The 13458-nt window shown below is 52.6% G+C and overlaps 1 protein-coding gene across 4 annotated transcripts in view; it reads left to right on the top strand.

Moving 5' to 3' along the window:
• PTPRS (protein tyrosine phosphatase receptor type S) overlaps window positions 1–13458 on the top strand; it is a 156846-nt gene that overhangs the window by 53429 nt on the left and 89959 nt on the right. For all 4 annotated transcript variants that reach the window (XM_069877974.1, XM_069877973.1, XM_069877972.1 and 1 more), the window contains exon 2: window positions 7063–7230. In XM_069877974.1, coding sequence (XP_069734075.1) covers window positions 7143–7230 — 88 coding nt within the window. In that variant the 5' untranslated portion in view covers window positions 7063–7142. The remainder of the gene's footprint in view (window positions 1–7062; window positions 7231–13458) is intronic.

The raw sequence follows: 13458 nt of genomic DNA, 5'->3' as shown, positions 1-13458 counted from the left end.
TGAGTGATTTTTCACTTTAGCATCGTTTTCTCGTATAAGATGATGCTCATTCGCCTTGTGGAGGCTGGTTGGTGCTGTGCTGAGGATGCTCTGAGATGAGGCTGATGGACAATTCTTTATCCAGCGCTGTCTGCATGTGCGTGGTGAGCAGAGACGAGATGCAGTCTGTGTCCCAGGGAACTCCCAGTCTGTCAGGGAGCTAAGCTGGGGCTAATGATGAATGACTTCCTAAATAAATAAATAAAGCTCGAAGGCCCAAAACCAGAAATGTAAAGTATTACCCTGAACCCCAAGGAAATGTTGTTGTTGAGACTTGAGGATGCTGTCAGGTGCTTGGCAGAGACCTGCGATGGTTTGTTGGCAATTGTTGAAGGACGGTGTGTGTTTGCATGTGAGGAAGGGGATGGGGTGGAGGGGAAAGGGATGAGGCAGAGGGGAATGTGGTCCTGGGTTAGATTCTTCCCTGCCTCACATCTTTGTGCATCCCAGAGGAGGGCCCAGCCCCTGCCCTGCAAGGAGAAGCCGTGCAGAGGAGAAGCCACGTCTTCAGCCCAGCTCTGCCCTGGGCCCAGGAGGATGCTCCTGGAGGTTCTGGTGGCTGCAGCGTTGCCTTCCTCTCGCTGGCCATGCTGTGGTGCTGCCACTGGCTCAGGCTTTTTGCTCTGCCTTCACTGCAGCAGGGCTGGTCCTCTGGGGCTGCACCCACAGCACCCACATTGTGAGGCCAGGGGAGCTTTGCTTCCTCCTCTTCCTCCTCCTCTTCTCCCCTCACCTCCAGCTGCCTCTGGCTGTGGCGATGCCCCCCCTGCCCCTGTCCGTGCTGCTGCACCTGCGGAGCACTTCCCGGCTACCGCAGATACATCACCGCCTGTCAGAGCTGTCACCGTGGGGAACGGGGCTGGAAATTAATTCCTCCTGACCATCAGAACGCAACTGGAGTGCTCCCATCTCATTTCTCCTGCAGTGACCACAGCTTCACCCTCACCGTGCCATAATGCCCCCGGGCAGGGAGTAACATCCCCTGCACCGCTGCACCCCAGAATGCCGCTCACGCCTGTTGCTTGGGGACAGTGCCGGGCACTTTGCACATGTGGGAGGACCAGAAATGCTGCAGGAGGAAAGAAAATGAATGAGAGTGAGTGAGCGTGCTTGTTTATGTGCAAACACAGCAAGAGGAAGAGGGTTTCTTGCACAGAGCTTCTTGCACAGAGCACTGTCTTAGCGAACAATCTCTTCTGGGTCCCCACGTTGTAAAAAGGGATAATGCTGTCATATTAAAGCACTCAGAGCTCTGGGGATGAAAAGCAGCGTATAGGACCGAGACAATCCTGATCAAAGCTCTTTTTTCTCCATCTGTGTTTGTTTCCCCATGGAAGATAATACTCTGCCTCTTTCTTGTAAATATTTTTTTTAAGATCTAAGTAACTCCCCGATAGATAAACAGCCGTGCTCAGCTGTGAAGGATCTCTGCTCGCTGCTCTAATTGTGTTTGCCAAGACCAGGGCCTGCGTTTTGAAGTGGGTTGAGGAGCTGCGTTTGAGCGTAGAGGAGGAATTGCTTCCGTCAGCTTTGGAGGGGAAGGGGCTGACTCAGAAATACTCAGACACTTTGGGTTTTGTGCAGGATCATGCGTCTTTTGAGATCAATCCTTTCTGCACAGCCCTTGGAGCTGGGCCTCTAAAGCCACCGGTTCCTCTTGAGGTGGGCTTTGCTGTGGACGGGGATTGTGTTTGTTTTATTAAGGGGTATTGCAGTTGCAGCCCCCTGTGCCCCAGCAGAGACCTGCCCACCAAGAGCAACAGGCTCCCAAGAATCCAGATGCGTTTACTGAGATGAAGTGTCCCAGGAGGTGAAGTCGTTTTGGGGCTTTGCTGGTCTAATGAGCGTGATTCCACAGGCACAGGGAGGCCTGCAGAGCATCGAGATGTGCATGGCTCTGGCACTGAGGCTCACTGGGCCCTTTAGCATTTTTCTCTTGCAGGTTTCATCTCTCCCTTAATGCTGTGAACAGCAGCAGCGACGCTGTTGTGTGCGGCTCCGGCTCTCTGGGTGAGCTTCCTCGGGGCTCTCCTGTCTCTGACCAGGAGCTGAGGTTGAGTGGCTGCTTTTCCAGCAAGAGGCATCATCAGTGTCTCCCTCTGCCCTGCCACTGGCCTTCAGGTGCTTGGGAGGGAGCTGCGATGGTTGCAGTCTCTCCCCTGTTAAGTAGGGTTTCATTGGTCTGGGAGAGAGAAACAAGTGTTGGGGACTCATACTTTGGGGCTCATGTCTTCGTGTGCGGTTTCCTCAGGAAAAAAAATCAGTACTCGCCAGCAAGACACCCTGAGTGTGGAGGCATGGTAGATAGGACAGAAATATGAGGTGGAGAATTCAAATTCCATCTCTCTCTCTCCTCCCTGGGGAAGGTGACAAACGAGCCAGGGGTTGTGTGAGAGCTTTTCCTTCTTCCCTTAAAGGGGTTGCTGGGAGGAAAGGCAGTGACCCACTGACCTGTGCTAATGCGTAACACGAGCTGAGATGGTGCTGTTGGAAGGGAAGGAGCCCTCGGTGCAGCCCTCTCTGCCTGCGAGGTGTTTGCTTCAGCTGATGGAATGGGAGCCATTCTCCTGCAGCAGCTCCTAGAAGTCGTGGTTAATCACCTGCTGGATCCGAGCAGAACTTTTTGCAGAGGATCTCTTTAAACTCACCCTTCTCCTGTGCAGGTGGAACAGAAGAGAAGCCCAGGTGGGATTTTGTGACATTTTTTCAAGTTGTTATTTTCTAAAAGTCTGAAATGACGGCGAGATCCCTCCCTTCTGGGTTGCTTTAAATGCAGAGCAAACATTTCAGTCACGGGCTCCGTGGGGGCTAAGAACAGGTAACATCTGGCAGAGTATCTGCCTATCTCTGCTCTGTCCCAGAGCCTGTAGCTGCTTTGCAGCGTTCCCCACAGGCTCCTCCTTAAGCAGCAGGGACTAAACTTGTCCGTAGATAAAGCCCCCTCTCCTATATCCCCTCAGATACCCAAAGTAGCTTAAGGGAGTTCAGTGTCCAGCACCCTCTGGAATGGGAGCTGCCGGAGGAAAATCTTCAAAAGCATCTTAGCGGCTTAGGTTAAGTCCCTTTGACTCTCAATGGAACTTAAGCTCTTAAGAAATGTAGGTGCTGCTGAGCATTTTACCCTTTGTGCCCAGCACCCTTGGGTCCCTGGAGATCCCCAGCTCCGGACTGGCCAGAGGAGCCACAGGGAGAAGCTGGTTCTTGCAAACGCTTCTCACTTGTATTATTTTTAATGATGCTCCTCAAGACCCTGCGCTCAGTGCTTACAGGATGCACACATGTACTTAAGAGCTAGAGATCAGGCAGCGCGCGAGAATGAATGCCATACAGGAGCTCTTTTACTGTAAGAATTAATCTTAGTCCTGAAATGTGACCATATCTAGCACAAATCTGACCCCATGGGGGGCCAGGTTTTCACTTAATTGCATTCTTTAGCAAGGATTGAGGTCTATTAGGTGGTTTGCTTGTGTTGCAGGAGATCCTGTGCCAGAGAATTTAGTGCAGGGCTGTGGAGCAGCAGAGGAAAGCTGCTATTGGGTTGAGTCCTGCGGTGCCAGCAGCTTGGCCGGGCGCTGAGCAGACAGGCGGCAGCGGGGAGGCAAACCCGCATCCCAGAGCGTAGAGCAGGTAAGCAGCGCACAGGCAGAGAGGGGAGAGGAGGGGTGATCAAACCCTTGTGATCTGAGCATTCATCACAGCAATTCCCACTTGTATTCAGAGGGCAGGAGAGCCTGCTTGCACGGGAGCTGGGTTTCCAAATGTTTCATGTGCTGCATTGTAGGCAGGAATCGTGCAGTGGATACGAGTCTGCTGCCACCCTCCCTATTGCCAGGGCGCTACCAAGGAGGCAGAATAAACTCCTGTCCCAATCTCTCCTCAGTATCCGCAGGGGAGCCAGGTGGATGCATATCTTACTGTCCTGAAAATCCCTTGTCCGGGGGGAGCCAGGCAGTGACGTACCTGCTCTGAAGGATGAGTTGCTGGATTGAAGTTGACGTGTCCTAATATCTCTGCCAGCACTTTCCGTCTCCATCAAGGGCTCGGGAAGCGCATTAGCACTGGAGCGGAAGTGTCACCCTCTGGCATCTCCTTCTCTAATCTTGGAGCTGTTGCTGTATCCCCTTTACCAGATCTTCTCTATCGGAGCCCATTATATGGCATGAAAAGCCATGCTAGATGTGGGCGAGTGGAGCTGCCAGGCTCCTCTCTTTGGCGGAGGCGGAACATTTTCCTGACATGCCTGCGTTCAGCTCTGCTGTCAGGGGGATGCTGGGGACATGTGGCGTGGGGCGGCGCAGCCTCTCGGCTGGTCTGAGCTGCAGAAGGTCGCTGGTGGCACATTTGGAGGGCAGGTGGGGCTCCAGGAGATGTTTGGTGGCATTTACTGGGACTGCAATTGCTCCAGTAAAGAAAAACAAGACTTTCTGAAATGCTAACTGCCCTGTTCTTTTTAATATAGAGAGCTAAAATGGCTGGGAGGATGCTTGCTCACTCCATCTCCTGCTCTCTCCCATTCCAGCCTTGCTGGTGGGAACAGGAGCTGCACGGCTGAAGCAGGGAGAAGGGAGAGCTGGTGAACAGCAACTTGGTTCCATTTGTTGTCCTGGCATTGATACCACATCCCCAGTTTAATTAACAGTTACTGTCACAGCTATTCATAATGTCCCTGGTCTCTGCTCGCCTCTGACAACAAAAGAAACTCCAGTACGCTGTTCTGTGCCCTGCAACCCTGTGAACCCCATGTTAAGCCTGGCTGGAGCCTTTGTGTGTTTCTCTGAGTATGTCTAGAACAAACATTTGAAGAGAGTCCCAGTGGTATAATCCAGATTTTTTACCCTTTTTTTTTCTTTTTGTGAGAATATTGGTGTTATGCTCGGTTTTCATAAGCTGGCACTGAAATGTGATGGATCCTGACTAGCAGAGGGCACACAGCAGAGGCTTTGTAACCCTCAAAGTGCGAGTCCAAAGCTTCTCTCTGAAAAGTTGCTTTTAGGGCCGAGTAGGTGCGGGCACTTGTTTATCCTGGCTTTTCTTTTAATTCTGTACTCTTGGAGAGTTAATGGAACAGAAAAAAAGATTAAAATGCCCCTTCACACTGCCCGTCCTGATGGATCGCGTACCCTGATGTGTGTCAGAAAGCTCGAGCAACCTCACTGTCCCCTTAGTCATTTTGAAGCCTTTGATGGCTCTACAATATCTCCTACCTGGCTTTTCTCCAAAAGGTGATAAACCCCAGGTTTGATTTTTAATTGGGGTAACTGATAGCAGGAAGGAATCTGCACAGATCTGAGAGCATCCTTCACACAGCTCTGGCCCCTTATTCTCGTGCTCCGGGTCTCTGATGGACGAACCTCATAGCTGCCGACCCTACGAGGAGGTTGTGTCGCCAAAGGTAGCGTTTGCCGGTATTGACACGCAGCACCGGGCCAGTCGCTAAGAATACAGCTCCCTTAATGTCATTCCAGCTTTGCAGAGGGATCAGGATAAAGCTGTAAGCAGGCAGCTCCGCTTGGAGCCAGGAGCTGTCTCCATGGAAATGTACGGGCAGGGCGAGGGGAGCCGGCTGGCGCTGAGCTTGCTGTCCTGTCGCAGCCGGGCTAACACGCTGGCGCTGCAGAGCTGAAGTGGTCAGGGGAAAATCTCTCCTGCCTCCTTTGCTTGCTGTGCCTGTTGGTCTGTTGGGATCAGCTATGGTACTCCTTCTTCTGGCTTTTCCTCTTGCAGTTCTGTGTTAGCTCAGTAGCACAAGAAGGATGTTGAGGCTCTGGAGCGAGTCCAGAGAAGAGCAACGAAGCTGGTGAAGGGGCTGGAGAAGAAGAGGAGCGGCTGAGAGAGCTGGGGGTGTTTAGCCTGGAGAAGAGGAGGTGAGGGGAGACCTCATTGCTCTCTCCAACTCCCTGAAAGGAGGTTGTGGAGAGCTGGGCTCTTCTCCCAAGGGACAGGGGACAGGACGAGAAGGAATGGCCTCAAGCTCCACCAGGGGATGTTTAGGCTGAACATCAGGAAAAAATTGTTCACGGAAAGGGTGATTGGTCCCTGTCCGAGGCTGCCCAGGGAGGGGGTTGAGTCCCCTTCCCTGGAGGGGTTTAAGGGATGGATGGACGAGGTGCTGAGGAACATGGGTTAGTGATTGATAGGAATGGTTGGACTCAATGATCCAGAGGGTCTTTTCCAACCTGGTGATTCTGTGATTCTAACATGGTTCCACCCTGGGTTGCAGGTGGGGAAACTGAGGCACCAAGCAGAGTAGGGACTCTCATACATGCAAAATAGCTGCTGTAATCCCAGCCCTGGTAAGAAGCCTGGGAGACTCACCAGTGTGCATTTGCCTTGCAAGGAGGGCTTTGGGACACCCACGCTGATCGCAGGGCTGAGGTTCAGGCTTAGGGGTGATGCTGCGCTGCACAGAGCCAGCCTGGGCAGGAGAGAAATCCCTCTGACAGCAGACAAAGGGGCACGGGAGAGACATCTCTCGCTTCATCTTCCCTTCTGTGGAGGATTTTTTTTTCTTTTCCTGGGTTTTTCATGTGTGAGGTTTCAGTTTTTCTTCCCCTGCCTGTGCTTTTGTGGAAGAATCGCTCTTTAAGAGGGTCCCTGGGCCCTGTCGGGTCAGATCCCTTCACACCTCATTGCTCGTGTGCTGCTTGGCCAGCGCTGCTTTCTCTGTGGTGGGGAGGGGAGAGGAGCCGACGGGTGTTAAACTTTAAACACGGGCTCTGAACAGTTGGTGCCTCGCTTTGCGTGAATGCGTGCACGGGAATTTGCCGTTACCTGCTGTGGTGGTGAGGCTGGAGCAGGCGACCTCGTGCCCCCACTGGCTCACTCGGTGATGGGGCTGGCCAAGTCCTTCCTTGGCATCAAGGCAGAGGATGCCCAACCTCCCCACGGGGACCGTGTGCAGCTGCTGCTTTCCTGGGGCCCTGCTGCCTCTCTGAGCTCTGTTTGGCTTCTCCTTCTCTCCAGGACGTACGCTGCCCTTCTCCCTCTCTCTAAGCTCTCCCCTTTGCTTTTGTGCATCCGCAGGTGCTGACAACACTGGGGAGACGCTGTGAGTCCTGCTGACCCGGAGCCTTCCCGGCTGGGGCTGAAGGCTGTTGCAGAGGATGAGGATCCTTCCCAGCCCTGGGATGTCTTCGCTGGTCTCTGTCGTGAACCTCCTCTCCGTGCTGCTGATAGGCTGCGTGGCTGAAAGTGAGTGTCTCTGCTGTCCCCCTGCCCTTTTTTCCACCCATGCTTCACCTCCCCTGGAGAAGGGCAGCAGGAGCAGGCTCTAGTGTTTAGAGCCAGCAAACGGATCCCCACATTTTAGGATTAAGGAAGTGCTCAGTATGTGCTGATGTCTCAGATTTCCAGGATCTTTAGCTTTCCACCAGTGTCTTCTTGCTGTCCCAGTCCTGCCTTAGAGGGACCTCACAGGACAGCCAGGTCCTCACAGCCTGCTTTGAATCTCAGGTTGCCCTAAGACTGCAAAGAGCTGGAGAGCTGGGGAGGGAGCTGCCTGACAGCTCTTATTGGAGCTTTGCTGCCCTTCTCCCGTCCCCATCCCCACCCAGCTTGCCCATCTTGTCCTCTCCTGCTCTGCCTTTCAGGCGTTTGTCAGACACTGATGGCCGTTGTCGTGTTACTCGCTGGGGCTGGATTCAAAACAGCAGCCGAAGAAAGAGTATTATGTTTCTCCTTCCCCTGAGTGAACCAGTTCCAGCTTAACACAGTTTTTATCTTTGCTGCCTTTCAGTTCTTGCTTTAAAAAATGAAAAGGGGAAGAAAAAAAAGGAGTGAAAATCTTTAGCGACTTGAATGTAATGTTCCTTCAACATGAAGGCTGATCACTCGGGATCAGTGGGGAATAGGCTGTTCCAAGCTGATTGAATTATGACTTCTTTTTCCTCCCCAGCAAAGCTGCTTGAAGCTGGTGAGAGGGCTGCTCTGGTCAGCATAGCCCTTGACAGCTTTCACTGTAATCGCTTCGTTATCAGGGTTTATTAAGATGACGCGGTCACCGGGGATTGAATGGATCCTCGCCCTTTTGTTGCAGGAGGGTTTTTTTTGAGCAGAGCTTTCCTTCTCCTCTGCAGTAGGTGAGCAGGGGTGTGTTTGCCCTCACCTCACTCCACAGTTGTGTTTGTTTCATGTGTAGGTCCTCTTTGCAGGTAGAAATATTCATGTGCAGAAAGATGATCTCTGGTTTTCTTTTTCATTTAATAAGCCCGGGAAGTGAGCTGGGCACTGGAAGATTTGCTGTAGGGCCACTCATTGGTGTGTAGCTGTGGGTCAGGCTGTCCCACAGACGGTGCCGCCGTGTTCATAAAGACCTCACCTGAGCATCAGTTTGAGCCGCCTGTCTCGAGCAGCAGGAGCAGTGCGGTGTTTCACCACAAGGAACCTGGCACGGGGCTTTTGCCCAGGTATTTAACCAGCGTCCTGCTTGGACGTTGCAGCCAGATCTCTTGCAGGTTCTTTGTGAGCACCGGGGCTGGTGGTTACAGCTGGCTCTGCGCTCCACCTGGGCTCAGTGTGGCCTTGCTGGCTGTGGAAGGGGCACTGGTGATGGGGAGGCTGCTGCTGGCGTTGGCTCCTGCAGGGGCAGGAGGCTGCAAGCAGAAATGTCCATTCCTGGCTCTCTGTGCAATAGTCAGGAGAGGAGGGGACACTTACAGTGGAGAGTCCTGCGTCGCGGCTGCAGGGTCCCATCCTCACCGCTGGTTTGCAGTAACACTCCTGGGCAAATCACTTTGTCCTCTTGCTTTCAAAGCAGTCACTGCGGCTTTGCAGGCGCACATGGAGAATCTGTGCGTGTGCAAGTGCCTTTCTGAATGAGCAAAGCCCCGATTCATCCATTGTGATATCCGAGTGCCTGTGAAAACTGATGTCCTTTCTTCTTCAAAGTGTACACCAAGGCTCAGGGCTTCTCAAAGTCATGGCTTTGTGACTCGTTTCTCTGTGCTTTTGCTTTTCCTGGGAAGAAACAAGCATCTTGCCTGTTTTCTGTGGGATAAGGTTTCTTCAACGATTCCAGCAAAGCTGGGGGATCCCACATGCTGTCCAACTGCTCCGAAGCACTCCTGGTGGAGATGTGCCCTCAGGAAGGGCCAGTGCTGGTCAGACACAGCAGGCACCGGCTCAAATCTGTCAGTGCTCAGCAGACACCTTGCTGCAAGCGGCCAAGTTTCTCTCTCCTGTAGTTCTGCAGTGTCCTTGGATCCTGAACTGCGAGGTTTCGTGCTTTTTCCACAGGGGTAACTGGCTTGTGGTGGCCAAGCGTTCATAGAGACGTCGCTTTTTGATCCTTCGATGTTATTCTATGATTCCCCTCTCGCTACTCAGATGTACACGTGGGGATGTTGCAAGTTGCAGTGTCCAGGGCAGGGATTCTCTTACCTGCTCGATGTGCAGATGAGGTTGGACCAGGCATTGTCTCTTCTAACCTGCAGAGCATGCCAGGATCTCCCTGACCTGCTTGCCCTTGGGGATGCTCCCCCTTACCTGCCAGCTGGGCGCTGCTCTGTGGCTGCTGCTGTCTGCCTGGTGGTGATGGGTCGGTAGCTCCTGGCTTTGGAGAGGCTGCCGAATCCTGCCAGGCCCAGGCCAGGCGGGTCCGTAGCACCTGAGCTGGTCCCCGGTGCTCCCCACCGAGGCACTCGGAACAACCAACAGCTTTGTCTGTCACAACTGCGGAGAGCGCGTGAGGAGCCGTCCCTCTGTTCTGACAGTGTCCTCTCCCATCGGGTGGCCCCAGGCTCTGTCACACTGCCTGGCGCGTAATCCCTTGGCCGGCTTCCATTTGGCTGGCGCTTGCCACGACGCTGACCCCATTTCCTGGCCTAATTCACCAGAGGGGCTGCCAAGACCCCGCTGGTGCCCCTGCCGCACTGGGAACCCCACATCGCAGGTGGGAAAGCCCTGGGATGCTGGCTTTTCCCAGCTTCGCCGGGGAACGGCTCCCCTCGCAGCGAGGCGTGGGGCCGAAGAGCTTGAACCTGCCTCCTCTTCCAGCGCTGCGCTGGAGGAGCTGCGGCCCCTGCAATCAAAGGACCATTAAAATCCTTCCCTTGTTTCCTAGGCTAATTGATCTCAGGCAGTGATTTAAATCTTTCTGTGGCAGGAACATTCTGTTTAAAGGAAACTGCTCTTCAAATTAAAAAACCAACGCACAGCACTGCTTTCTTCCTGCTGTTCTCCCTTGTGCCACTGAAGAGGATGATAATTGAAAGGTGTAAAGCAGACCTGTTCCTTCTCTTTTTCTTTGGTTGCACGCGGACACTTTCTTTGTTTCTTCTGTGTGGTCAGGGCAGTGGAAATCATAGAATCATAGAATCACCAGGTTGGAAGAGACCCACCGGATCATCAAGTCCAACCATTCCTATCAAACACTAAACCATGTCACTCAGCACCTTGTCCACCCATGCCTTGCTCACTCCAGAGTTATTTTCAGTGGCTTCTCGTTAAATGGAACAGGTTACCATTTTGTTAAGGATTCAGCTGGTTCTATGGGTAGATTTGGCTGTCCTCACCACAGTGAGCTGGGGAGGCTGCCCCTCAGAGCCCGTGGAACCCAGGCAGCACGGACACCAGGTGAGGTCTGCACTCAGGGCTGGAGATGGGAATAGTTTCCCAATTGCTCACATACCTGGGTGCAGAACCAACCCTCGCTCTTTCCCTGCCGTGCACCTAGTCTGAGTCCTAAAACCTCTGCAGCACGTGCCTTAAAACATCTCATTTTTTGCATGCACAAACCCAGCCCTGTCTTGCTGGCTGTAGCCACGTGCGCAGAGTGCGGCTGTGTTGGGTCGGGGCTCAGGGCAGTGCTTGGGGGCTCCTGCCCTCCGGTGCGCCTGCGGAAGACGGGGACCACTTTGAGTGCTCCTCAGCTGCTGATAAAAAGGCACTTACTGTACAGAAATGCGGTAATTTTTATAACTGAAACCAGCATGCTTGCTGTTTTCAAGTGGATTTTTCCCATTGATTAAACCTTTACATTTTACAATAGTGCTTTGCTAATTGGTACTTTGCATACACGAAGGCTGGCGTGTTGCTCTCCGCCTCAGCAAAGATTTATTAGCAGATGCAGCAGCGAATGTTACTTATTACTTAGGTTTCCTTCCTTTTATAAATCACGTTATAGAACGCTTACTAGCACGCTCTGAAGTATTACCATAAATAATTAAATCTAAATTGCAATTGACAAAATAAAAGAATAAAGCGCCTTTTATGATGCATTACTCCGACTTTCTTCCCTTTTAATTGCCCTTGCTTCGTCGTTAATTTGCAGAACACAGTAATTCATGCCGGGCGTATGTGTGCAGGGGGCTCTCGCTCTCCGTGAGCTGCATCGCGTCCGTGGAGGCTGGCAGCAGATGGCAGCAAGGGCTGCATCACGCGTGCGGGGCTTGCGGAGAGGCTGGAAAACATGTGTGGTGGGTTGGGAGAGGAGCTCCTGTAGGGCCACGTTCAGGCTGACAGAGCGGTGCTGCAATGAAAAGAGGCGTGTGGATTGCACAAGGTGTAGGAGCTGGTGACTGGCTGCACGGCTCATCTTGCTGAGATCCATATCACAGTGAATCGCAGCAGCATCTTCCCCTGCCCTGATGGGCCTTCCCATGCTCTTACCGGCAGAGCATCAGCCCCTGCAGCAGAGCTCTTGGCTCCGGAGGTCCTGGCTTTGATCTGGTCTTGGCCAAGGCAGCAGCTGTCAGATAAGATGGCAATGAAAATCAAGGGGGCTCCATCTTAGAACTTGACGTTAAGGTGACATCAGCGGGAAGTGAATCTCTCTCTGCTGCAGGAGGAAGCTGCTCCACTTATAAGCATGTGAGGCTGATTCATGAGAGTGCAAGAGCGTTGTCCCATGAGAAGGAAGACGTCAGTGTGTGGTGAGGCTCAATTGCCCCACAAGCAATTTGGGTCCATGATAGCGTTACTCTGGGGGATGAGGAGCCACGGGATGCTGCAGAGATGCTTTTTCCCCCCTTGGTGGATGCAAGGTGGAGAGGCAGCAGGAATTAAGTTGGGGACGTAGAGAAGATTGTGTAAGTCGGTTGGTAGGTGATGCAGTTTCTGCTCAGTGTTGCATATTGTCCTTCCAGAGAGCGGAGTCTTAACGGTGTGTCGGGAGGCAGCATCTGAATCGCATCCTTCCCAAGGCAGAGATCCCTGTTTCTCTCCCCTGGATCCACTTGCTGCTGCATTCCCCGTGCACCAGCTGCCTTCGTAGGCAATGAGGCACCTCGCTGTCCTTGTTTCTGGATTGCCCTTTCCTTTGCCTCCTTCTCCATCTGCCAGCTGCAATCCAGCCTGCGCTTGCTGAGGGTTCTGGAGTAGCTGTTGTCCCACTCAAGGACACCGGCTTAAGCTTCTGTGTCACCTTGTTTAAGTGCCTGATTAAATTAAACCTTGCCTGCTTGGATCAAGTGATGGAGTGATGGAGTGATGGATCTCTTTTGTGTGTGCACGCGCGCGTGTGTGTCTTTTTCTTTCCGTTTTTTTTTAGATAACTCAAACTTGAAAGTTTGTCTCTTTGATAGGGCCACGAGAAGAAATAAATCATCTTTGGAAAGAGCTTCCCTGGGGGCAGGGGAGGCTGCCACCTCCCGGGTCTCAGCTGTGCCCCACGCTGCTCGTGCTGATGAGATTAGTCTCCGCTGAGGAGCACCTGGGGACAGCGGCGGCCGCGGGTGTTTGAGACCCAGTCATGGGTGGCTCCTGGTAAAGGATCTTTTCCCACCCAGGGGTTCCTTCTGCTCAGCTTCATTAGATGGCTAAGTTAGGGGAAAAGAGCATCTGTTTGTTGTGTAAACAAGCAGCTTGCATGAAAATGTCATCTGCAGAGGATTTGTGATAGAAAAAGTGTGTCTTCACCGTACCTGGATGCCAAAACTGGGGCTTTTACTCTTCACCAGGGTTCACCAGGTAGCCAATACTTACTTTTGTGTGACTTTCCCCTTTGAGTGTTATTTTCACTCAGACAGTTCTTGCAGATGTTGCCAGGAAGGGCAGGATCTTTCTGGTATTTCGCCAAGTTCCATCAGCTTTTCATCCACTGACAAGGTCTGTGGGGTTGTCTTTTCAAGACCAACTAGATACGACTCTCGTGGGTCGCTAAAGGGAATCTGCGGGGGTATTCCCACCCTTTTTGTGGCCTGGCAAGCCCAGTATTGGGTCACCAGCCCTGGAGGGATTTAAAAGCTGTGTGGATGTGGCGCTTAGGGACACCATTCAATGGCAGAGGTGGCAGTGTGAAGTTTATGGTTGGACTTGATGATCTTACTGGTCTTTTCCACACTAAATGATTCTGTGATTCTGATATTATTCTTAGAAGGCACAGCAGAGTTTTTCAAGGACACCTGACCAAAGGAATGGTGTTCTTCAGTGTGCATGGGGTGGAATCTGGGCTCAAAGTGGCCTGTGAGACACTGTCTCTGA

This window comes from Phaenicophaeus curvirostris, chromosome 28, assembly GCF_032191515.1.
Source record: "Phaenicophaeus curvirostris isolate KB17595 chromosome 28, BPBGC_Pcur_1.0, whole genome shotgun sequence".
Classification (NCBI taxonomy): Eukaryota; Metazoa; Chordata; class Aves; order Cuculiformes; family Cuculidae; genus Phaenicophaeus; species Phaenicophaeus curvirostris.
Note: the sequence above shows the minus strand (reverse complement) of the source record. Positions and strands in the feature narration are given on the sequence as shown.